Below are 23,700 nucleotides of genomic sequence, written 5' to 3'. Positions count from 1 at the left end.
TTAATGTGGTATCATTATATTAAGTGACAATGACGACGCCCAAGATGTGTTTTGTCATCCGGAAAACGTCGCAAATTGTATAGTTTCGACCAGGCATATCTTTGGACATCCCCGCGTTTGTTTTAGGTTATTATTTTTAATTTTTTTTTATACTGATTGCAAAAACAAAACACATGAAGAAAAAAAAGTAAATAAATACAGCTGCAAGGGGTTAGGGTTTCTTTTCAAAGAAAACGTTGTTGTTTTTTCCACGCTGGCTGCTTGATTGGTTCGTTTGGCCTGTCTGTCTGCGCAGTTCCGCCCCGCCCACCGCTCGCCGAGACCACTCACCAGGCTTCCAGGAGTTGATGTGAAATCAAACACACAAGATTCCTGTTGCTCTGGCTTTCTTGTCCAATTTATTGTTACGTGTCGAGACTACAATAGAAACATTACAGGACGTAGTGGAGTTTTTTTCAGTGTTTGTAAACAGTGGCTAGTGGGTGATTAGGCTTTGTTTACGGCCGGCGCTAGCGGAGAAAGCTCGGGCTGCGAGGCAAAGGTCTAGATTCTACAAATTGGACGGGCTTTGAGAGTTCTATGCGTTATCTAGCAAGAAGCCGCTCGACATATCTGAAGAAAAGGGTGAAGAGTCGGAAGCCTTTTACTTGGCGTCTTCCCCCACTCCCGTCTCTGCTCCGTCCACTTGCTGCTGCTGGTCTTTGGCTGTCGCCGCCTCCACCGCGAGAAGCTCTTCCACTTCCGTCGCCGGTGGGCAAGGAGAAGCCGGAGCCTGCAAAACAACAGTCCAAAGGCTTCTTCCGTGGATTTCCAGCCCGTGAGCTCCCCGTAGGCCACCGGCTGTCCCAATGACTTTGACAGCTCACGTTTTCCTTTGTCTGGCAAATGTCGCCTTTGTTTGTTTGTTTGAAGGATCCCGTTACGGTGATGGGAGTGGGGGATGGATGCGCCCCATGCGTTTGGAATCATTGACTGGCGCCCTACCGAGCCCGCTGTTGAAGCATCGGAGTGGGGGATGCGCCCGGCCCATGCCTTTGGAATCTTTCACTGGTTCCCTTCTGCCTAACCATAACATTCTTGGCGGAGGCACCGTCCCAAACCGCAGAGCAAAAACTAGCACCAAATCTCACCTGAGGCTGGCCCGAGCGCTTCTTGAGTCTGGCGAAGGTTCCTGCCATTCCCGCCTGTGCCGTCACCCGCATGGCCGCCTTGAACATTTTGGGCGTGTCTGGTGGGACCGGGATGACCTGGGCGGCCTCTTTGCCGCCTCCCTTTTCCTCCGGCTTCTTGTCCTTACTCAGCATGGTCCTGAAGGGTAACACGGAACGTACGTGACGGACTTTTCGGCCAGGACCACGCCAAACACCCCGGAGTTCTGGCTTGCTTACTTGGCCTTCTTGCGGAGAAGTTTCTGGGACTCTGGATAGTGAACCAGGATTTCCGCCAGGTCCTTCTTGTCCAGGATGAACAGGTTGGCGAATCCGTGTGCCTTCACGTTGGCAGTGCGACGGTTTCCTCCGCCCCCGGCCAACAAACTGACCAATGACAAAGTTGGCAGCGCCACGTCCTGGACTTTACATCTGTCTTGACGTCCTGTCCTCATCCACGTCTATTTCCCATCTATCTATGTCTACTTCGAGCGATCTCTGTTTTTAAACGTCTCCTCCACAGTTGGCTCCTCGGTCTCGTCGTCACGCCCGGCCGCCGCCGCCGCCTTGTTCCAGAACGTGTAAAATGTGCATCGAGGTGCGACCGTAGAGAATCAACAAAGTGGCACAGATTGTCTACAATTGAGGAACCCAACCAATATTTGCTTTGAGGAAGTCTTTTAGCCGTCGACGGAGCAGGAGCAGAGAAATAATCCCTCTATTTTTGATCATCCCTTGAGTAGTTGAGTTTCTGTCCACACATACGTATTGACATATGTTGACTGACCTGATCTCGCCAAACACTGAACCTGCCCTGATGGTGACAAAAACTGTCTGAAGGTCTGGACCGCCCACCACTTGGACCTCGCCCTGCTTGATGATGTACATTTCCCTGCCGATCTCACCCTGCATCACACACGTACGCACACACACACACGTTAAATGTACACAAACACACACATTGATAAGCACTAGTGGACACTGACCTTCTTACACACGAAGTCTCCTGGCAGGTAGACAACAGATTTGAGTCTTGTCAGCATGTCAAACACCATTTGACGATCACAACCCTAACACATGCGGAGAATTGATCAAGGCTTGCTGTCCCCAAGAGTGTGTGCGTGTGTGTGTGTGTGTCTGTAATGTTGGGAGCCCCTGACCTGGAAGAGCGCCACCTTGCTAACAATGGAGTAGTTGACATCCACAGCCATGTCCAGTCTCATCTTGGCAGGAAGCTGCAGCAGCAACTCTTGCTCGTCTACTTAGCGCAATGATGCGCGCGCACGCACGCACACACACACACATACCCATGACCCAAACGCCGTGCACACGCCACACTCCAAATGTGACGTGCACAGGTCGCGGCGGTGGCGGTGAGTTACCCAGCATGCCTTGGCTCTTCCACGTGTAGTCGTACCAGGTCTTGATCCGGTTACGGACGGCTTTGGGAATGTCATACGAGTTCATGTATTTGGCGGTGCCGTCCACGCTGGCCCGGTAGTAGTTCTCGCCAGCCGTGGCTGCCCCCACCACGTCCCTCATCTGAAAGATACGCTCAGGCTTGGGTCCGGGGCCGGGGTGTTGGTTATCCTCGACTACGACCCACCTGTCCGATCATGATGGAGAAAGCGAAGACGCCCACAAAATAGTTGATGAGCTGGAAGCAGATCTCAAAGACGGTGGTTGGGTCGGGAAGACCACCAATGGTGATCAACGTCTTCACCGCAAAGTAGTAACATCGGATGTAACTGCACACGCAGGGAAGAAAGACAGGCAGGACAGGGTTAGGGCAGGGTTAAGGTTAGGCCAGGGCAGGGTTAGGGCAGGGCAGGGTGAAGGCAGGCAAACGGCATGCAGAAGCATCAAAACGAGATCTTAGCAAGGATTTCAAGCTACATGCTAAAAACAACAACAAATGCTAATGGGGCTACGTTTTAACGGCGCATGCAACGGAACGTGAATGGGAGGTCAAGCTACATGCTATGCTACTAGGTTTTATGTAAACAGCGGACGCGCGGAAGGACGTCAAGCTACATACACGCTACATGATAGGCTACATGCTATCAGTAGATGATACTGGACACACAGGAAGGTAAACCTACTCGCTAACAGTCAACACTAGCCGGTTCACGTCCTTACGCGTTGCCTTTTCCGTCGTAAACCCACTTTGTTGAACCTAAGCCCTGGTAGTCGGAGCCCCAGTAGAACAGGCACGCGTTGATGTGCAGAGAGTACAGTAGGTAGGTGGAGGTCCGGATCACCCTGACACAATCCCCACGTCAGTCCCCCGCTCCAGACACCAAAAGCTACCTAGCTTACCTGTAGATGTAGGCCTTCTTCATCACCGCTTCCATTCTGTCGTTAAACTCGAAGAAAACATGGTACTGCGAGAGAGAGAGGCTTCACTTGAGTCACGTCAATCTCCAGTCACACACCAAAAGCTCAGAAACAGAACAAGACCTTGAGCAGGCGAGGGAATCTTAGCAGAGACGTGACTCCTGTCCAGTAGTAGAAGATTTCCATGGGAAACAGACTGATAACGTCCATCTGCGGGCAGAGGACCGCAAACCGGTAAGCGTAGACTGGCCGAGCCTGTTTCTCAACATGCACTTGACTCGTTCCAAAGCGGTTCTAGCTCGTCCGTCTCGGGTCCCTTCTCGGCTGGCTTTAGATGGGTTAGGGTTAGTGCGCCTCGAACGGGTCCGCTTTATCTCTACTTTTTTCTAGATGTGTCCGAGACCGGTTCCGTCTGATCCCTCGAATGCCTGCCGCTCCTTGTGTCAAGTTTGAAACTAAAGTGGTTTCAGGTCACCCCTCCTATAATTCCTCGAGTTGTACTTTACTGCTTCCAAAATAGTTGAACATTTGATGCTTTTCCGACATACCTTGAATCGCTCGGTGGTCATGTAGTTTTCTTGCATGGCTTTTTTATCACACTGAAAGGGAATGTCACGGACGCGGTAAGAGGGGGAAGAAGACACAGGAAGAAGACGAGACAAAAAGACAAGTCGACTTGTGTCTTTGATTCCTGACCACAATGTCCCCCCCGCGGACAAACTGTAGGCGGGGCTGGAAGACCAGGATGTCCACAATGTAAACCAGATCGCAGGTGTAGTCGACCAGGAGCCAAAGGTGGAGGTTCTCCGGGGTCTGGTAGGGAAAGGCCCAGCGAACGGGTATCAGCCAAACGTTCCAGTTCCAGGCCGCGACCACCAAGAACAGCCACAGCACGTAGACCAAGTCTGCAGGCCCACACAGCGACTGTGACTCACAAAACATTGTCTGTGCCGGAAGGGAAACACAACTGCAGACTGAGGTGATGGCGTCGTCGCTCCTGAGTGCCTCTAGGCTTCTGCTAGACAGGTTCTAAAACCATTCTCGATTTGCTCCAGAGTTGTCATGGAGTGGAGTTGTCAATAGAATAGAGCTATCAATAGAATCTGTCTAGCTTGTGTCTTTAGCCTTGTTTTGGGGTACTGCTTCTCGGGTGGTTCTAACCTGTTGGCAAAATTTCTCTGGATACAAACCGGTGAACGGGTCAATGCTGGAGGGGAACCGGAACTCCGCCATGGCTCCGAGCCATTTGGGCATTGCGAGTTTGGGAATTTGAAGTGGATATCCCAGAATGTCGAGGCGTAACACAGCTTCTTCTTCCTTTCCACTGATGGGGGCTTCCAGCTCGTCTTCTCCAGGTGGGGGTGAGGGTGGAGGAGGCGGAGCTTTGCTGGGAGCTGCGGTCACATGAAAATAGTCCCTAGGCCGTTTTGTATAACCATAGCGACTATTGGCACCGACGCAGCAGAGATCAACGCTGTCGTCGGCGCTGACGTTCATTCACACTTACAGGCGGTGGGACTTTCCTGCTCCGAATCATCCGGATCCACCAGACGGTCTTTGTGGCGTTCCGTCCGACCTTTGAAGAGCCGGACCAGCTGGCAGAGGCGATCCTGGACCACGACGCTTCCGACGCTGGCCGCAGACGCCGGACGGACGCTGGTAAACAACACGCGCCGGGGACGTGAAGAAGGCAAATAGAGCAGGGGCTGGCTGGCGTAAGGATTCCTGCTCGCTCACTCTGCAGTCAGCAAGTCCCCTCGACAGGTCTCAGACTCGGGTCCTACCCTCACCGACTCGTCGGCGCCGTCCTCCTCCTGGTCCGCCGAGAGCTCGGCGGTCCCGCTGGGCCGAGACCACGACAAAGAGGTCTACGTGATACGGCGCTTGGCTTTTACACTCGGTGTAATTTCTCCAGGCGAGCACGCACTTTGTTTCTTCTACGCACGGTGAAAATTGTTCTTCAAATGCTGATCGTTGTATCGGAATGGAATGAAAAAGTCCGGCTTTTGCTCAAGCCCTCTCAATCGATCATTGGACGCGTATTAACACGTAAAACCGCTCCTCAATTTTGGATGTCTTTTAGCAAAACTAGAAAAACGTGGCGTGGAGGATTCACGACCGCCATCAGATGAATATCGTCGCGGGCAGGCTCACAAAGGGCGGCGGGCTTTCTTTGGGCGGCCATTGAGCGTCACCTGAGTGCGGGCTCGGGAGAGCAGCTCGGTGGCGGCGTAACAATCTCGGGGATTCCCGTTTCCAGTCGCAGACCTGCTGAACAGCAATGGACAGCCGCTTCGGGTCTCCAGGGTGACTCTACCCGGTCGTCCGGCCGGCCGGCCGAACTCGCGCCCGTGACTTCCGGTGAGTCGGCCGAGCGCCTGTCGAGGATTCCATGACACACGAGCAGAACTTGGCGGTTAGTGCCTGGGGTTGGCAACTTGGCGTTGGCGGGAAGCTACTCAGGCGGGACGGCAACTCACCCGGGCCGGTCCTCGTTTTGCTCCTCCGGGATGTTTGGAAGTCTGTTGACCGCGAACGACAAATGGGAAGATGCTTGCGCGAGCGAGCTTCTGTGCTACACCGTGCGAAGAGGCCACTCACTGTCGGATGCGCAAGGCGGCCGAGTGTTCCGCCTCCAGCCGTCGCACGGCCTCCAGCGCCGCCTTCCTGGCCACGTCCTCGGCCACACGGGCGGCCTCCAGACGCTGCCGCCGCAGGCTGCTTGGACACGAGCGCACATTTCACGATGGGAGCACAGACAAAAGCGCCGGGAGGAAGGACCGACCGTTCCTCCACATGAGCCGGAACCGCCTGGCCGGCATCCGTCTCGACATTCTCCTCGGGCGGAGTTGGGCCCTCATCTTCAAACTGCAACCGAGCACGCAGCGCGTGACCAGATGGCATGGCAGGGCAGGGCAGGCCTGGCCTGCTTTTCACCTAACAGCGAGGCGGTAGGAACGCTTCTCGGTCGGTATCGCGAGAGGAAATGTTAGGGTTTGCAGAATATCTTCATCGTATGATTATGTTGGAATGTAACCTGTAATAATTTAATTAGTTTGTCCTGTCTAGACAGAATTAGTTTACCACTGATTGACTAAACTAGAGGAAGCAATCAAAGGTGCTTTGTTTACAGAAAGTCGTAAAAGGCCCCCTGCTATGCCTTGATCAGCAGGGGGGCGTCTCCAGCCCAACCTGTGTATTCCCAAACCCCCACTTTAAACCCCACTTTGTTTCTCTCAATAAATAAGCGCCTGACGAGGCCTGAGAGAGATTTCATTCGACTATCGCTGAGAGCACAGCGACGAGTGAACTCTCCGCCTGCAGGTGTCTAAAACGACTAACTTGTCTCCAGTGTGGTCCTTGCAAAATAAGTTAGAGTGAACACCACCCTAACAGGAAAAAGCCTCTCTTTTTTTCTTTTTTTTCTCTCACTCTCTCTTGACAGTTGTCGGTGGTGAAATCCTTTGAACGGTGCCAACGCATGAGCGACCCCAAAGTCAATTTGAAGACCGCACGCGTATAGAGCGAGACACACTCGATGTTGCCATCGTTGCTACCGGATGGAAGTTGGCCAGCTCACCTGGTTGTCCCGCTTCTCCTCATCGGCGTCTTTTGCTGACGGCTGGACATCCAAAGGTTGCAGCTGGCTCTTCTTCACAACCGCTAAAAGTCACAAAGTGTGAGGGGCATGTGAGAGGCTAACCGCTAAAGCGAGCGTGGGTGGGTGGGTGCTAAAGTGCGCGACTGCTAAAGAGCGCGTGACTGCTAAAGAGCGCGCAACTGCTAAAGAGCGCGCCTCCGCTAGCTGCACCTTGTCGCGTCAATACATTTGGCCGGCTCGCTAAAGACTCGACGGCGAGCGGCTCGCCGTAAGCGCTTTGAGGGTTATCTGCTTATTTGCATCATGGAGCTACAAGCCACTAGCGCACGCGTGATTGTCAAAGACTCAAACACCACTTTCACATTCCACTTACACTCTTGAACGTCATCGTCAGCTTCCTGCGTGGGGCAAAAGGACTGGTTTTATGGCGAGTGTTTGGTACACACCCCAAGAAAACGGCAAAACATTGGCTGAAGTGAATAGGCTTGAAGTCATACTTTAGCCTTTGTAAAGAATTCATTTCGTGCAACTTGATTTTTTGATTTGACGGCGGTGACTCCTTTCTTCAAGTGTAGTCGACCGATTTCAAGCTCCCGCCTTCCCAAACAACCGCGACCGTGTCAATGGCGTGAGGAAATCCAACAAGTTGCAGGCCAAATGGCTTCAATTCAGAATTCAGCGCTTGTGCGATCACGCCGCCGAGCGCCAAATGCTCGGATGCCTGCCTGCCTGCCTGCCTGTTGGCATGCCTGCTCACCTGCTGGTGCGTGGGCCGGGGCAAGGTGCGCTCCAGGCTGCCGACGATCCATCCCATTATACTGCAAAGGGGAGACGTGGAGGAAGTGCCTCAGAGGCCTCGCCGCGGGCGTCTGCGCGAGAGACTCACCCAGCCGGGACGGTGTCCCCACGCGTGGACTCCGCCGGAAGGCACGCGACTGAGCGAGCGGGTCAAAGGGACAAAGGCCTTTCTCTAGCTGCGCGCTGGTCTGCGCGCTACGAAGGAGGCGGATTCTGTCTCACCTGCCGCCGCCGTAGCGTCCGGGAAGACGGCCGAGGGCAGAGTGCCGCGGCCCCGTGCGACGGCCGCCTGCTCCACGTTGGGAGGGAACGCCTGGCTCCGACGAGACGAGGCCACTTCCCGTTTGGACTCATCCCGGGTGCTGCTGAGCTGCTGGTGAAAAGAATCAATCGAGTGAGGAACGGCACCGAGCCTGCCCGGTGCCTGCCTTTGAGTGGGAGTTTCTGACCGGTTCCTGGAGTCGCTTGCTCTCGGGAGGGCGGGGAACCAATTGGAGCAGCCAGCTCGTCATCTTCAACTTTTTCACTGTGAAAGGCCGACATGGACACGGTTCTTTTCTTTGCTTTTTTTTCCACGCGTGTGCAAATGAAGGAGCGGGTGAGAGGGCGGGTGGGCGGGCGAGCGAGCAAGCCGGCCGGCCAGCCCAAAGCTTTGTTTTTTTCTATGCTTCTTTTTGTCTCTTTGCTTTCCATGTGCACACGTTTGTTTTTGGAATGCTTGCGCTGCAGTCTGGTCTCATCCAATTAGCGGCAAACGCCTTCATCTTCATCCTCTTTGCGCTGTCAAAACGCTGGCTTTAGCACGTCAGCGTTTTGAGAGCGCCGCTGACCTTCCGCGCGGCTACTTTGGCCAATGTGGCGAGCTCGCTCCAACTTGCTCTTTCTTTTCAAACGGGAAGACGGCACAATCGGAGGACAAGTGGAGGCAAACAACGGAGGCCCTTCAAAGCAAGAAAAGGATGAGCGAGCAAGAGAGAAGTCAGAGACTCGGACACCAACCCCCCCCCAGGTTCAGAAAGAAGCCAAGGAAAGCGCTCCCCACAGCATGATGCTTTCAGGCATCACCATTTGGTTTGGACCCGCAATTAAAAGCTAACTTTGGTCTTGTGTCGTTTGATGCCTGTTGGAGACATTTCCCTCCTTCCTCGACACCAATGCGCGGTCTAAACTTTCGATCTCTGCTCTTCTGCACGCCAGGTGACAGAAGCAGGCGCGCTTCGCGTTCGGCACCCGGAAAAGAATCAAGATTTCTCCCGACCTGACTGATTGAGCTGTCCTCCGCTCGCATCTCCTTCACACCGGCGAAACCGGGAACCAGAACCTGAGCGCTGACGGCGGCGTGGCTGCGAGCTTGCGGGGCGACGACGAGAAGCGGGCTCGAGCTCAGGTTCGGGATAGGTAAGTGAGCGTGCATGCGTGCGTGAGGACTTAAGAGGGGGCGTGGGAGCGGATTAGGGCAGGACAATTAGAGGGGGAGCGTGCACGCGCGCGCATCCAATGGGCTCCCAAGGTCATGTCTTCTCTTTGGTCCACCACAAGAAATGGTGGCTGTTTTCTTTTGGTGTCTTGCGGCTCTGCTCTTTTCTCTCAGTCTTGAAAAGGAAAAAAAATAAATACATTTTTTACAAATGCAATTCACTCGTATGCGGCCACAAACAAAGATGGCGTCGTCAAAGGAGACTCCGCTGACAGCGACAGAGAGGACACGCTAATCATTAGCCACGGCCTCAATGGGCAGGGAGCGTAAAGAATTTTTACCACGGTTCTGTTGACACAGGTGCGTGTCACGTCCGGCCCGGCCCAGCCCAGCCCAGCCCAGCCCAGCGGGGGGCCTCCGCTCGGCCGTGGGCGTGACTGCGTGCGGCGCATTAAAAGAGCAAGAGCTCATCTCAGCTGCCAGTGTGTGCGTGCTGCGGGCAGGCGTGAAGGTAAGAGGAAGCGCAACTCAGACATTTGCTTTGTCGGTCTCGACGCGCTTTCTTGGGCCAGTCCGGATCCCGACGACTGCGCTGCCTTCATTTGCCAGATCAGAAAAAGGTTCTCCAGAACACAGCACAGACCAGCGCTCAAAAGGGACTGGCGTTGCGTTGTGGGCCCACTTGCTTGGTTTCGACGTCTAGCAACTTGACAGGCTTTTCTTTTTCAATCGTTCTCTTTCAGCGTCTCGAGAATGCTTTCATGCTCGTGGGTTAGTTTTTTTTTTTTTTTCTTCTCTGCTCGTGGTGAACGGGAAATGGCGGTCAAAAGTCAGCACGTGTCCATTTTATTGCGGGTCTTATCGCCCGCCGCCCCACCCAAGCAAACACACCCAAGTGCATAGTGCAGAGGGCTCACCGTGGCTCTGCTGGATGTAGACGGGGCTCGGGCAAGTTGGACCGTGGCCCCAGTCGGGGGTGGCACCTTTTCATTCGGGGCCGCCTCCCGCCCATCCCCGACCGACGCCCCAGATCGCGATTCGCGCAAACGCTGGCCAACCCGTCCTCGGAATCCTCTAGCGGTTCCTGACTCCCTTGTGCGTTTGTAGGTCAGAGGAATCGCCATGGCGCTGGTGTCCGAGTTCCTGGGTCAGCTGACGTTGTCGTACGGCGAGGTGAGTCCGGCCGCCGCGGGAGCGCCGAGCCGGAAGTCGGAGCCGTCGGATCAAAAGTGCGGTGTGTTCCGCGCAGGAGGCGGAGCCTATTTTTCCCACCGTGGTCGCCTACCGGGACTTTGATCCCATCAGTGACGCCGCACGACTGGACGGCGCCCTCCGGACCAAAGGTCGGCAATAGTATTAGCCTGATCGATAGCGATCGGATTGGAATGACGACAGACTGGGCCAATTTACATGGCGGCTCGCTGTAGATTGCTGAGGTTTGCCCTTTGCACATTCAGGGGTGGACGAGCAAAGCATCATCGACATTCTGACGCGAAGGTCGTACGAGCAGCGGCGCGACATCGCCTTTGAGTACGAGCGCCTCGCCAAGAAGGTGGGAGGCTGCCACTGCCGCAGCCGCCGCCACTGCCGCCACTGCCACTGCCACTGCCACTGCCACTGCCGCCACCTTGGGGCCTCGGCCACATGACGCGCTCACTTGCGTTTCAGGATCTGCAGACGGCCTTAAAGGGGGCGCTGTCGGGATCGCTGGAGGCGCTGATGCTGGGCCTGATGAAGAGCCCCGCCCAGTACGACGCCCTGGAGCTCAAAGCTGCCATGAAGGTGGGTCGGGCGGCAACACGGACGGGACGACCATTACGACAACAAAGACGAGGACATCCGACGCCGGCAACAAATACAAAGACGACGGTGGCGATGACTTTAAGGGCGACCACCACGACAAAAACCACCACAACTAGACCGGCAGACAACATGCCTGAGAAGTAACGGAGGGCTGTCGATTCTTTTTTTTTTTCTTCCGCCTCAGGGTCTGGGAACCGACGAGGAGACGCTCATCGAAATCGTCTGCTCCCGAAACGAGCGAGAACTGTCCGACATCCAAAAAGTGTATCGCGAAGGTACGACCGGCGTGAGTGACGTGGCAGATTCAAGAGCATAAAACCTCCTGCGTCCGTCCCTCCCTCCCTCCGTCCGTCCCTCCCTCCCTCCCTCCCTCCCTCCCTCCCTCCCTCCCTCCTTCCTTCCTTCCCTCAGTGTTTAAGAAAGACCTGGAGAAAGACATCGCAGGGGACACGTCAGGAGATGTGGCCAAGCTGCTGCTGGCTCTCGTTCAGGCCGGTCACAAATTCACGCCGCTTGAGGTCCACTCGCCCCGACGCGCCTGCGACTCAGCTGCTCTTTTGTTGTCCCCTTCAGACCAAACGAGAGCGGGCTTCCAACGTGGTCGACTACCAGAAAATCGATGACGACGCCAAGGTTGGCTCGCTCGCTCACCTCGATGGCTGAGTCCATCCGTAAGTCATGGAGTTGTGGCCACACCCCCCTTTGTGACATCAGAGCCTCTACGACGCTGGCATGAAGCGCAAAGGGACTGACGTGGCTGTGTGGATTTCCATTCTGACGCAGAGGAGCGCCTCCCACCTGCAGAGAGGTGTGCTGCGCTCGCTCGCTAGCTCGCGCCCCTCTTTGACGTAGTCACCCACAGTTCGCTCATGACGAGCTGCTCCATGTGTCTAGTCTTCGAGCGCTACAAGAGCTACAGTCCGTACGACATGAAGGAAAGCATCCGCAAGGAAGTCAAGGGGGACCTGGAGAAATCTTTCCTGGCCCTTGGTACGTTGTGTCTTCCCTCCTCGACTCTCATGCCACTTTTACACTTGCGTGTGTGTGTGTGTGTGTGTGTGCACACAGTGGCGTGTTTGGAGAACAAGCAGATGTACTTTGCCGACAGACTGGACGAGGCTATGAAGGTACCGGCGTCGCAGTGCGTGCATGCATGCGGCCGCATGCAAGCGACCTCTGGCTGACCTCTGTGTGCCGTTCAGGGCAAAGGCGCCAAGGAGAAAGTTTTGACTCGCATCCTGGTGTCTCGATGCCAAGTGGACTTGATGAAGATCAGAAACCAGTTCAAGAAGCGACACGGCCGCTCGCTCTACCGCGCCATCAGCGTGAGCACCGTTACGTCAATGATCGCAAGCGCCCGCCGCGAGCTTTTTGATGGATCTCACGGCCGCAGCATTAGCGGCGTGCGTGTGGCTCCGCTCGCAATTTGTCCGGCCCAAAGCGGCACCCGAGCCACAAGTTAGACATAAGCTGCAAAATTGTGGGCCCACGCCGATGGCTCAAGGAAACCTCCAGCCGGGCTTCCTCCGCGTCACCGCCGCCCTGCTCTGCTTTTGTTTCAGGAGCATACCAAAGGTGACTACCAGAAGGCTTTGCTCAGCTTGTGCGGAGGAGATGACTGAGCCCGGTCAACGTTTGCGCGTGTGCTGGATGACGGCGGGAAACACACACAAAGCCAAAAGTGCGCCGCACGTGCCCATCAGACATTAAAAGATAGATGCAAAGCGTCTGGCTCCTGTTTGTCGCTGCCACGGCAGGCCCACCAGAGGGCAGCACCAGCGACATTTTGCTTCTCTGATGCGAGAACAACAATCCATATCCGATTGTGACAAAGTCCATGTGCGAGAAAGGACAAAGCGCCGAGCCATGCGCATCTTTGCTCTTCATTACGTCTTCTGGATGCCACCGTCACAGTCACTTGGCTTTTGGACGGCTGCCGCATCCTCACCAATCACACATGCTAATGTGTCTACTGACCCACACACACACACACACGCGCGCACGCACACACACACACACACACACACACACACACACACACACACACACTTGGCAATGCTTTTCCAAAGTCAAAGTGCTGACGGGCGCTTTAATGGAGCCGCTGACAGCCAATTGACTTTGTGGACTAATGAATGGCTCGCTTGTGCTTTGTCAAAACAACAAACAAACAAACAAACAAAGAAACAAACAAACGGGAGGTCTGCCTACTCTGCTGCAAAAGAGGCCACAGGCAAGTGCTTCTTGTCCAAACAACTTGACCAAAATGCGAGCGGTGAACAAAAAAGACAGAGCGAGAGAGAAAATGTGATGCCTTTAGAAAATGACTATTTTCAACAAAACGGCGGTTGCCATTGCATGCAATTTCATGCACAAGAGGACAAACTCTTTCCAGCATCTTCTCGGACTTCCAATTGATGTTAAGCAGCTCCCCACACGTTTGAAAGTTGACAAAGTTTGCAAGGAACCGGCACGCATCGGCACCTTGGTGCGTGCGACAAGCTCGGAAACACGCCAACCGGAGTTTGAGGGGAAAAGAGGCAGACGAGCGCGGCAAACCGGGCAGAACCGCTCAGTCATTTGGCGGGCGGCGGCGGGAACGGCGCCAGCAGGACCGGAGGCAGCCAAGCCGGAGCGGCTTTGACGGCCAGCGGGACGGCGGGTAGCCGTCGGCCTCCGAGCCCGCACGCCATCCAGGGCAGAGGCAGAATGTCCTCCGGGCCGGTCGCCACCGGCCGCCTGGCCGCGTCGCCCACGAGGCTCTCGATGGCGAAAGGGTGCTTGAAGGGCGGGCGCGGCGGCAGTGGTGGCGGCGGCGGCGGCGGGCAGGGGTCCCGGAGCGAGCGGAGCAGCGGGTGCCCCCTGGCAAGGGGCTGCCCGGCCTTGAACCTCTGGCGGCGTCTGAGGAAAGTCCCGTTGCGGAACATGTCCCCGCAAAGCGGGTGCAGGGCCCACATGGCGCCCTTGCCCGGCTGCTCGGGCCCGCGCGGCATCTTGACGAAGCAGTCGTTGAAGGACAAGGTGTGTCGCACAGAGTTCTGCCAGCGTCGGGCGTTGTGACGGTAGAAGGGGAAGTTGTCGGAGATGAAGCGGTAGATGGCGTTCAGGGGGAGCATCTTCTCCGGGCTGCTCCGGATGGCCATGGCCGTCAGGCTGACGTACGAGTAGGGCGGCTTGCCCGAGGCGCCGCGTGATGGACGGGAGGGCATGATGGTCCGAGGGACGGGGCGACGGACGGGGAGGATGCGGGGCGAGGCGCCGCGTGAGGGACGGGAGGGCATGATGGTCCGAGGGACGGGGCGACGGACGGGGAGGATGCGGGGCCGCCCAGCCAGACTGGCTGACCTGGGGAGTGTGAAGAGGGTGGCGAGGCTGTCGCACACGCGGGTTGTGAAGTTGGGGAGGCGGCACCGCGCTGGGAGGGAGGGAGGGAGGGCGGGCAGGCGGCGGCGGGTCAGCTCATTGGCTGCTTCTTCTTGGTCGCCATTGGGGGGGGGCGACCTTATCGACACCATTTCGCCACATAAACCCAAGGAGAAAGGCCTTCAGCAACGCTCGATTCACCCCGCTTGCCATTGCAGTTCTCTCAAGTGACATTTCTGGAATCGCGGCCGGTCGTCTCTTTACGTTAGCTCCTCTCGACAAACGAGGCCGTCCTCGTTGTCACCGGCGAAAGCCTCGCTACGGATTTGGAAAGCCCGGCTACGGATTTGACACGTCAGGCTGGCTGGCCGGCCGACCAGGTCCACTTGAACTCAAATGATGGGAGGAACGAGGAAAAAGGCAAGATTTGACCATCTAATGCTTTGGGATGTCGGCTGAGCTGAGCCTTTTTCTTCTCACATGCCTTCTGCCAGATAAACGGCGTCGTGGCTCAGTCACTCGGCCGAGGTCACAAATGGAAATGAATGAACGGGACGCTAACGAAGGGCGGCTAACGAGCGGAACGACCTCCGGCATCGAGCCAAAGGAACGCGCTCGCTCGTTTGCTCGCTCCAGCCGCTCGGCTGACGGCGGCCGGGGCTGGACCTTAGCTTGCCTGCCTGCGGGCCTGCCTGCGAAACGTTCCCAAGTCTGGCCCGATTTGCATCCAGCAAGGGCTTGACCCGAATTGGGTCAGAAGCCCCTTTTGGAGGTCTTCCCCAGGTGGAAGACTGTCCAAATGTAAATCTGTCCAAGAAGAAGAAGAAGGAGAAGAAGCCCAGTGAGCTGTTTTCTTTGGACAGTGACGTGGGCGCCCCGCAGCGCCGCCTGCTGGCGACAGGGAGCTTGACCACTCGGTCCGTAACACTGATCAATTTGGATCAGCTTGTGGAAGCCACTTTTGGTGCCAGCTCAGTGACCTAGTGGTAGAGTGTCCGCCCTGAGACTGGAAGGTTGTGGGTTCAAACCCCGGCCGGGTCATACCAAAGACTATAAAAATGGGAATCAGCATTAAGGGTTGGAATTGGGGGGTTAGATCGCCAACTGATTCCCGAGCGCGGCACCGCTGCTGCTCACTGCTCCCCTCTCCCCCAGGGGATGGATTAAAATCACACGGGGATGGGTTCAATGCAGAGGACAAATTTCACCACACCCAGGTGTGTGTGACGATCATTGGGACTTTAATCTTTTCCATCTTTAATCTTGCTCTTTGTCATATAGCGCTGCATTGGCTGCTGTTGACAACTAAGCAGCAATGAAGAGAATCCGTGCTTGATATTGGGCCGGGACTCGGAAAGCGAATGAAACCAAACTGTGACATGCAAGGCGAAATAACTAAACCAACAACAGGGAAAAAAGGGGCGCGAGTCCAAAGCCCGGCCCGAGACGGCGAGTGTGGGCTCCCGCACCGCCACGCTGCAGGCCTGTTCACGCGACGTCCAGGAGGTGGCGTCTTCGTCGAAGGAATAAGTGTTGTGTACTCACAGTGCACGAGCCGGTCAGGTCGGTGGTCGGTCACGTGGGCCCGTGACGTGTGCTTTTTCCCCAGCAGACGCCTTGACGTTCGTTCCAATGAAGAAAATTAGACGTATTCCACAAACGCTCCACAGTTCGGAAGTGGATCCCTTTGTAGTCCAAAACTTTGCCGACTGTCTGATTTGATGAGCTCGATGCGCCGCCATTTGTATGCGTGCGCGGGCAGGGCGGGGCGGGGCGAGGCTCGGTCGAGACTGGAACCCGGATGCAATTAGTTTCAGTTGATTACGAGCCGGCCGGCCGACCGACCGCGCAAAGAACACTACTGTCACGTCCGAGCGCGCTGCTGCTGCTGCCGCCGCCGCCGCCGTCACTCGCTCGCTCGCTCGCTCGCTCGCTCGCTCGCTTCCTAACAACATGCTCTCACTTGGCCTGGATATATCACGAATGGCGTCGACAAACATTTGTCACGTTTTCTAATCACTTTTCCACGAGGCGCACACGTGACCGCCCTCCCGTTCTGGCTCTCTCGACCTTCGCTCTGATTGGCTCGGCTCTCGCAGATGCAATCAAAATTGAAGGGCTTTTATAACGTACGACGATTAGATTCTATTCTGTATAATGACGCCCTGACTATGACGGACAGTTGGCCACCTCCAGTTTTTTTCTTTTTCTTTTTCTTTCTAGACCTGTATTTGACACACATACCTGATAAGAACCACGGCATTGTGACTTACGATGTTTTGAATTTATTTAGACTCCTGTGGGGAGTGAAAAAGTGCCAGCAGATGCCATGAACAGAAGACGACACAAGAGTGAGCACGGAACGGCGGCGAGTTGCATCGAGTCGCAGCTTTCCCAACATCGGTCATTGCGGTGGCCAGCCACGGCGACGGCACAAGTCGTCCGAAGCGCTCACACGTCGGTGACCGGACCGACGATGGCCGCCGCCCCCTGAAAAGGAGCTGCCGTTTACGATGTCAGTCAAAGGGGGACTGCGTGCACGTGTGCCACTCACGGCTTTGCGGGAGGAGCCTGAGGAGGCGGAGCTCGGGTCCCGCGGGCGGAAGGAGTCGCAGCCGGAGTCGGAGCCGGCGGACCCCGACGGGCAACGGGACGACGAGCCCGAACTTTCAGTGGCTGCCGGGAGAAAGTGAGGGACTTTGTCGGGCGTGCCGCGAGAAATCATCGCTCCCACTTTTAAATATCCAAACTACAAGCTGATTTTTGTATACCTAAATCGCGCAGGAGTGTATTTCTTCCGCAGCGGAAAAACAAGTTCGCTATCATTCTGCAACACGCCGAATTTCCGTCGAGGGAACTCCACTCCAAAATCAAAGGAAGCAAAATGAGCCCTCCCTCCGCCAGTGTGTTTGTGCAACGTACCGACGGAAAGCTGGCTGGCGGCGGTGTGGCGCTCCCGCTCGTCTTCGTCGACGCAGGGCGGCGCCACGTCGCCCCACACGTGCAGATCGAGGGAGCCCAGCAGGCCGCTACACGTGGGCTCGGAGGTCGGCACCGCTCGCCGGAAGGGGGCGCTGGCGTCGGAGGCCGAGACGGCGATGGACGCTCGTGTCCTGACACCTGCGCGGACAAAAAGCAGATGGACGGCTGAATGAATGCGCTCTCGGGCTACAAACGGTAACTTTTGAACCTCCGCAACTTTTGATTGGCGCAGTTCCAAAAAAGACCACAAAGAGCCGTCATGGGAGCGTGCGTTGCCCAAAACCTTTTGCAGAAAGGGAGCAACGGACGGCGTACCTCGCACCCCGCTGACGTGGTGAACGGCTCGGTCGCTGATGGCGGCGGCGCTGGGCCGGATGTCCAAATAAGGCTTGTTGCCCACCCCCATGGACAGCATCTCCTTCAGACGCGCCTCTGCGCACACGGCCGGCCGAACGGACAGCTGACTCACACTGGAGATTGCGCCACAGCCACAGCCACAGCCACAGCCACAGCCACAGCCACAGCCACAGCCACACCCACCTTTGTTCATGGCGGCCTGCGCCCAGAGGATAGCGGCCAGCTCACGCGTCCAGGCGTCTTTAACTTGGGCGCAGGGGGCCCGCAGGGTCAGGGTCTGTGTCTTGGACGTCCTCCTTCGGAACCAAATCTCAAAGCAGAGGCCGTCGTCTCCCCTCGACTCGGTCAGGCCCAAGTCCGAAGTCTGTCGCGCGACGGGAAGGGAGACGCAAGGAGTCTGACTATGGCGACGTTCTCGCTGAGGTCCCGCCCACCAGCCGTCTTTGCCCACCTTGAAGGAGCGCTTGTAGTCAAAGACGTCCAGGCCGCTGTCCACCTTCTTGGCTTTGCTGAGGAGGAGGAGCTGGTCAAAGAGGAAGACCCGTCTGTCGCACTTCTTCCTTCCGCTCCAGACGGTGAAGCGGTCCTGGCGCAGCAGCCGCCCCTGCTCCTTCAGGTCCACCTGCGGCGGGGATAGGCTTAGGGCTTTTTCAGGCCCGTTAGCAGCGGCCACCGAGGCCAGGCGGATGAACGCACGTCGCAATGTCGGATGGCGTCCATGGCGAGGAGGTCGTTGCCGTGGCGCAGCTGGAACTTGACGCCGGCGGCGGCCGCCCGCAGCGCGCTCAGCTCCTCCTCTGGGCCCGGGCCCGCTTCCTCGATGAGGTCATCCAGCAGCAGCGCGTACTTGCTCATGCGCTGAACCGGCTTCAGCAGGTACGAGCACAAGTCCATCTTGTCGCCCAGCTCGCGCTGCTTCCTCTGCGCACACGCAACGTGTGGAGTGAGCGAGGTGAGGTGAAAGGTCGTACGACGGGGGAGGCATGGCTTTACCTTGAAGAAGGCGAGGCCGTGACTGGCCAGCAGAGCGTCCGACTTGGGCTTGTTTTTACTGTACAGGGCGTACAGACTCAACTGCTCCTGCTACAGACACACGCACGGGCGTTAGAATGCAGAGGATGATGTCACACGGGCGCACGTACCGTGCCGTGCAATCGCCAACAGACGCGCGCGTTTGAGTTACCAGTGACAGCGGCTTGGTACGTTACCGTGGGAACAACTGACATCGGTTCCACTCGTCCTTGTGTGTGTGCGCGCGCGTGTGTGTGTATGGTGTGTGTGTGTCTGTGCTACCACGACAACAGCCTGGCGACGTCGTCCTGGAGCGCGTTAGCCGAGCGACGGGCCCCTGACCTCGACTCAAATGTTACCGAGACGACAAGCGTCTGCCGTCTGGTCGACCTGAACATTAGCTAGATGCGCGGCGAGTGCGTGCATGCGCGCACGTGTGTGCGAGTGTGTCCTACGTGTCTCATGAAGCAGTGCGCCGCTCGCAGCGGATGTTTCCTGCAGGCCTCCAGTTCTTTCAGGAAGAAGCGAGTGTGGAAGTCCAGAATCTTCTCCAGGTTGCCGAAGAGCACCGAGCGTTTGCCGCGCAGCTCCTGCGGGAGGTCGGCGCGCTCCATCTCGGGAAAGTAGTGACGGATGACGTAACGCAGCGAGCGCACGTACTGGCGCTCCGTGGTCACCATTTCCTCCAGGATGTGACGCAACCTCCTGGGCGGACAGACCCGCACGCTTTCAGTTTGTGGGCCAGCTCTTACCGCCGCCAATTTCATCCATTTCTGCGCTGACCGACATCGGAGATAACGACACCAAATGGGTTTGACTCGCCTTACCGGAGCGGCAGACCTTCACCTGAAATTAAAAAACATTTCCTTGAGTTACCGTGGCAACAACCCACCTTCTGTCTCCCCGGACTTCCGTGGCCGGACTCTCGGTCCCTGGCACCCCGGAGCCGCGCCCCGCCCAGGCGGGGCGGAGGGTGCAGTCCACCGCCTCGGTGCTGTTGACCTCCAAACCTCGGATGAACACGCCTGTGTTTCCCCGGCGCGCCGGGGTGCTGTTGGGGCGCGCCGCCGCCGGGGGGCCAGAGCGGACCGCGGCGGCAAAGGCGGGGCAGTCGAAGCTCTGAGCTTTACCGAGCAGACGTGGGAAGGAGGAGGGGGCGGAGCCGACCGACCATCGGCGGGCCCCGCCGGGGTTGCCGCCAAACAGCCGGCGGAGGAGGGGCGTGCGCCCGGGCCCGACCGAGGAGGGGCCGTCAGCCGCGGGGCTAGGTCCCGCGTCGCCGCGCGGCGTGTCCGTGAAGGAGGGGCTTGAACGATAGCTTCGCCGCTGCCGCCTCAACGGCGCAGTCTTCTCGTCGAACGTGGCGCATGCCTCGTGACACCGGGCGCTGGCAAAGCTCAGCTGCTGCGCGCCGCGCACGTCCCACTGCTTCCGGCAGAGCGCCTCCGGCGACTGCTCGGTCCAGTCTGGACAGGTGAGACGCACCTGGCGCTCCCCGTCCATCCACGAGCTCACCTGCCAGAAAAAACACAAGCGTAAGAGTTGCAGAGGCGAGAGCGCTCAAGTGGGCCGGCCGGCCGGCCACCTGTCCAAAGGCGCGAGCGGCGCAGCACAAATCCCGCAGGAGCTGCTGGAGCTGTCGCGTTCTGTGGTTGTTCAAGGCCACCAGGCGGTGGAGCAGCTCGTCCGTCCGCTCGTACAGGCGGGCAACGGCGGCCACGGCCGCTGCGCGGCGCCGCTCCCCTCGCTGCTCCTGTCGCAGCAGCGACAACCAGGCTCCGCCCTCCCGCTGCAGGCGCGCCAATGGGCCGTCTCCGAGGACCCCGCGCATCAACTCCCGGTAGATGGCCAGCTGCCGCTCGGCATCCTGGGTTAGGGTTAACGCATATGTTGTATGTCTGTCCCTTTGCGTGTGCGTGACATGTTTGTTTCTCTGGAAACCTGCTGCGTGTCAGGCAGGCGCGTGTCTTCCATCACGTCAATGTTCTTCTGCAGCAGCTTGACCACATCCTCACACAGGGCGCTCAGCTGCTCCACTCTCTGGCAGACACGAATCGGCGTGAGGTTGGGCGGCCGGCGCCAGTTCGGCGCTCCCGCCTGCTACTCACGGAGCGGAAGGCCGACCAGCTGTCGTGACCGAAGCCCAAGTGGCACGGGAGCTGCCGGACATCCACGTGCTGAGAAAGGCCCCGGGGCGAGGTCGGCACCTGCATACGCACAAATCAGTCTCCCGGCAACCTGTCAAGCCACGCGTGCGTCTTCACCTGCGCCGCCGGGTCCGCACGCAGACGCGAGTCTGAATCCGCGTCCATCGGCAGGCTCAGCTCGGCGTCCTGGTGCTTGCTTTGGCAAGGAGGGTCCTCTGGGCGCTCAAAGCCTTTGGGACGCCTCTCGCCGTGGGCACCTTCCGCCAGCTTTTTACCGCCAGCGTCGTGCGCGGCACCCTCTTTGCAACGACAGTCTTGCGTCCAAAAAGAGTCTTCAAAGGGAGAATCCTCAGCAGGACCGCCTTGGCCGACAGTACGTCCGCCTTGGCCGTCAGCAGGTCCGTCTTGGATGTCAGCGGGTCCGTCTTGGATGTCAGCAGGTCCGCCTTGGCCGTCAGCGGGACCGCCTTGGCCGTCAGCGGGACCGCCTGGGCCTTCCTCCGGGTGCCCCGGTTCTGAAAGTGAGTCCTGAGAGTCGACTTGTTTCAGGAGCTTTTCAGAACAGGCGTCTGGCGTGGCCAGTGGCTGCGTGTTTTGTTCCCAGCAGGCTCCAGTGGGCGTGTGTGTCAGCGTTGGGGGCCGCTGTCCTTTGCTGGGCTGTTTGTGGCCTCCGTCTTCATCTTCCATTTGGATTGCAGGCTCAGCTTTGAAGGCCCCTCCTCCTTCGGCGCCCGCTTCTCCCTCATCACGTCCTCCTCCTTTGTGGTCACGTGGTCCTCGGTCTCCCCGCGCGCCGTCGCTTACTTCCTCGTTCCGCCCTTCCCGGGCTGCTTTAAGGTTCTCGTCACCTCGTTCCCGGGACACTTTGCCCTCTTTTTGGTTCTGGTCTCTTCGCTGCCCCTCAACTTCTTCGCTCCTTCTTTCCTCATTTGGCCTGGCGGCGTCCCGTGCTTCCGTGCCGCATCCCGCTCGGTTCCGTGTGCCGACGGACCAGGTCAAGGATCCCCTCTGCGGGGAGAACCTGGGCAGCGCCATGTCCATGTAACCGCCTTCAGACTCCCCCAGGTGGCCAGCCCCCGATGGCTCCGCTTTGAGCCGGACCGCAGCATCCGCTAGCGAAGGGGGGGGGGGGTTCTGTCCTCAAGCCAAACTTTCCCGGAGCTTCTCACGCGGGAGGAGAGACCGGCTCAGCTCGGCTCAGCTCGGCTCAGCTCAGCTCAGCTCAGCTCAGCTCAGCTCGGCTCAGCTCGGCCCGCCCCGGCTCGATCGCACTGCCGACAAGACAGAGATGAGGACAAACGTCAGCCGCACTTTGGCGGATGGAACGAGAGCCGAGCTTGAACAAAGATGCTAGCAGAAACCGCTGGGCGGGCGCGCACAGTCCTCCCTCCGTGAAGAACGGCATAAAAGGGCTGGGTTTGCGCGTCGCTGTGGAATGGGATCTGGCAAAAAATATATAGCAGGGCGATTGTCGATGCGACACACTTGAGAGCGGGCGATCCGCGCAGCCGCGCCAATCCATCCATCTAGCGGCGCCAACGGCTAAAGTTAGCACGGAGAGCGACAGCTGCACGTGAGCCAGTGACTCATCCGCTCCGCCGGCCGCTACGACTCATGCGGAGCGACTTGCCGCCGTCACGGTCTCGCCCGCCCGCCCGCCCGCCCGCCCGCGACTTTGCCACTGTGACGACGCGCAAACCAAGCCATCGGGCCGTCCCTCAGGTTTTGCCGGTTTGCGTCAATAGTCGGTCCGCAGCGTCCTTTGCGCCGCTCGGAAAAACCTGTTCCGTCTCCCTTCGGAGACTTGACGCCCGTGGTCGTGGCGGGTTCTCTTCTGCTCCTACCTACCGTCCAAGTCTTCTGTTCCTTTGAAGCGTCAACTTTCAAGAGCTCCTTTCGAGAGCTGGGCCTGTGCGGGAAATGTGAGACGGGCACGTGGCCGCGAACTTTCACGTCCACCGCGCAAAAGCTTTCGTGACTGCAACAAGTCTTCCATTGTGGACGCAATGTTCCCGAAGAAAAGCACGGAGGAGCATGTTGAGTGTGAGAAAGCAGCCAGATACGCGTAGACACACACACGCGCACACCTTGAGCGACAAACACAAGCAAAGTCACATGCGCACACAGACAAAAACAACAAGGACGTCGACGGAAGCTACTCACAGTCCAACACAGACAAGAGGAATGTGGAGAAGCATGTTGAGCGTTGTTTGGAGGACACCCGTTCAAGTCGGTCCCTGTTTTCTTTACAGGTTTACGCTCTGCCGGCGAGGTAACACACGCGCACACAAAAACATGGACAAGCAGTCACTTGCACAAGCCCGCCCCACGCGCGCGCGTGTGCTGACGACGGTTTCGGTAACATGCCCACTACATTGTGTGGTCGGTCTTCAAGTCACAAGTCAAAGTCGGGAAGTTTGGAAAGGGCAAAAAGGCAAGCCGCAACATGCCCAAGAAGTTCACCTGCGCAGCGTGCATGGCTCAGCCCGTGCGTGCGTGCGTGCGTGCGTGACAGAGACGACGACGATCGTTGGCGCAATACACTTACCCTTTAACAGGGCCAACAACGCGAGATGGTCCTGCCGACACACACACGCACACAAGCCGCTTGGCAAAAGCTCACGCACGCTGCGCTTGGCCCCTTTTCTCTCACGCTCACACGCACGCACGCACGCAGGCAGACTGACAGGCAGGCAGGCAGACTGACAGGCGGACGGACGGGCACACCCACTCGAACGC

The 23,700-nt window shown here is 57.7% G+C and overlaps 3 protein-coding genes across 12 annotated transcripts; 1 reads left to right on the top strand and 2 right to left on the bottom strand.

Moving 5' to 3' along the window:
* Positions 1–275: 275 nt before the first annotated feature.
* Positions 276–16,579, bottom strand: LOC133152653 (cyclic nucleotide-gated cation channel beta-3-like). Its single transcript, XM_061276443.1, has 25 exons — positions 16,010–16,579; positions 8,334–8,410; positions 8,107–8,254; positions 7,844–8,021; positions 7,066–7,148; positions 6,271–6,353; positions 6,087–6,203; positions 5,966–6,007; positions 5,681–5,863; positions 5,223–5,327; positions 4,993–5,141; positions 4,676–4,879; positions 4,182–4,390; positions 4,034–4,084; positions 3,609–3,695; positions 3,468–3,532; positions 3,288–3,410; positions 2,755–2,896; positions 2,531–2,690; positions 2,309–2,406; positions 2,135–2,218; positions 1,936–2,054; positions 1,389–1,535; positions 1,131–1,308; positions 276–772 (listed from the first exon to the last, which is right to left on the bottom strand). Exons 3-25 carry the CDS (start codon positions 8,236–8,238, stop codon positions 644–646), a joined length of 2,868 nt encoding a protein of 955 aa, XP_061132427.1. The 5' UTR covers positions 8,239–8,254; positions 8,334–8,410; positions 16,010–16,579; the 3' UTR covers positions 276–643.
* anxa2b (annexin A2b) lies at positions 9,717–12,819 on the top strand. Its single transcript, XM_061276459.1, has 13 exons — positions 9,717–9,812; positions 10,409–10,474; positions 10,551–10,644; positions 10,759–10,853; positions 10,970–11,083; positions 11,289–11,379; positions 11,516–11,595; positions 11,678–11,737; positions 11,819–11,912; positions 11,999–12,094; positions 12,173–12,231; positions 12,307–12,429; positions 12,667–12,819. Exons 2-13 carry the CDS (start codon positions 10,424–10,426, stop codon positions 12,724–12,726), a joined length of 1,017 nt encoding a protein of 338 aa, XP_061132443.1. The 5' UTR covers positions 9,717–9,812; positions 10,409–10,423; the 3' UTR covers positions 12,727–12,819.
* Positions 16,580–16,726: 147 nt separating the features above from the next.
* On the bottom strand, positions 16,727–23,697 carry plekhg4 (pleckstrin homology domain containing, family G (with RhoGef domain) member 4). 10 transcript variants are annotated; one of them, XM_061276436.1, is made up of 18 exons: positions 23,510–23,697; positions 23,336–23,424; positions 23,125–23,222; positions 22,810–23,048; positions 21,079–22,232; positions 20,923–21,021; positions 20,756–20,854; positions 20,400–20,681; positions 19,707–20,329; positions 19,270–19,519; positions 18,797–18,886; positions 18,500–18,724; positions 18,255–18,425; positions 17,987–18,167; positions 17,762–17,878; positions 17,387–17,584; positions 17,019–17,140; positions 16,727–16,965 (listed from the first exon to the last, which is right to left on the bottom strand). In XM_061276436.1, the coding sequence occupies exons 5-18, from the start codon at positions 22,000–22,002 to the stop codon at positions 16,750–16,752; spliced, it is 3,597 nt and encodes a 1,198-aa protein (XP_061132420.1). In that variant the 5' UTR covers positions 22,003–22,232; positions 22,810–23,048; positions 23,125–23,222; positions 23,336–23,424; positions 23,510–23,697; the 3' UTR covers positions 16,727–16,749. The 10 variants fall into 10 exon arrangements, 9 of the variants coding, with proteins under 9 accessions (XP_061132420.1, XP_061132418.1, XP_061132423.1 ...); XM_061276434.1 differs by lacking the exon at positions 22,810–23,048; XM_061276439.1 differs by lacking the exon at positions 23,336–23,424.
* Positions 23,698–23,700: the final 3 nt, after the last annotated feature.

This window comes from Syngnathus typhle, linkage group LG4 (genome assembly GCF_033458585.1).
Source record: "Syngnathus typhle isolate RoL2023-S1 ecotype Sweden linkage group LG4, RoL_Styp_1.0, whole genome shotgun sequence".
Taxonomy (NCBI): Eukaryota; Metazoa; Chordata; class Actinopteri; order Syngnathiformes; family Syngnathidae; genus Syngnathus; species Syngnathus typhle.
Note: the sequence above shows the minus strand (reverse complement) of the source record. Positions and strands in the feature narration are given on the sequence as shown.

Excerpts from the sequence above, each read along its gene's own strand:
- LOC133152653 (XM_061276443.1), bottom strand. The coding sequence starts at position 8,238 with ATGAGTCCAAACGGGAAGTGGCCTCGTCTCGTCGGAGCCAGGCGTTCC. Across the intron at positions 2,055-2,134 it reads GAGACTTCGTGTGTAAGAAG|GGTGAGATCGGCAGGGAAAT; the intron begins GTCAGTGTCCAC and ends TGTGTGATGCAG. Across the intron at positions 1,536-1,935 it reads TCAGTGTTTGGCGAGATCAG|TTTGTTGGCCGGGGGCGGAG; the intron begins GTCAGTCAACAT and ends GTCATTGGTCAG.
- plekhg4 (XM_061276436.1), bottom strand. The coding sequence starts at position 22,002 with ATGGACATGGCGCTGCCCAGGTTCTCCCCGCAGAGGGGATCCTTGACC. Across the intron at positions 21,022-21,078 it reads GTGCGGACCCGGCGGCGCAG|GTGCCGACCTCGCCCCGGGG; the intron begins GTGAAGACGCAC and ends GTGCGTATGCAG. Across the intron at positions 16,966-17,018 it reads CAGGCTCCTCCCGCAAAGCC|CTCCTTTTCAGGGGGCGGCG; the intron begins GTGAGTGGCACA and ends CGTAAACGGCAG.
- anxa2b (XM_061276459.1), top strand. The coding sequence starts at position 10,424 with ATGGCGCTGGTGTCCGAGTTCCTGGGTCAGCTGACGTTGTCGTACGGC. Across the intron at positions 10,645-10,758 it reads CGGCGCCCTCCGGACCAAAG|GGGTGGACGAGCAAAGCATC; the intron begins GTCGGCAATAGT and ends TTGCACATTCAG. Across the intron at positions 11,596-11,677 it reads TGCTGCTGGCTCTCGTTCAG|ACCAAACGAGAGCGGGCTTC; the intron begins GCCGGTCACAAA and ends TGTCCCCTTCAG.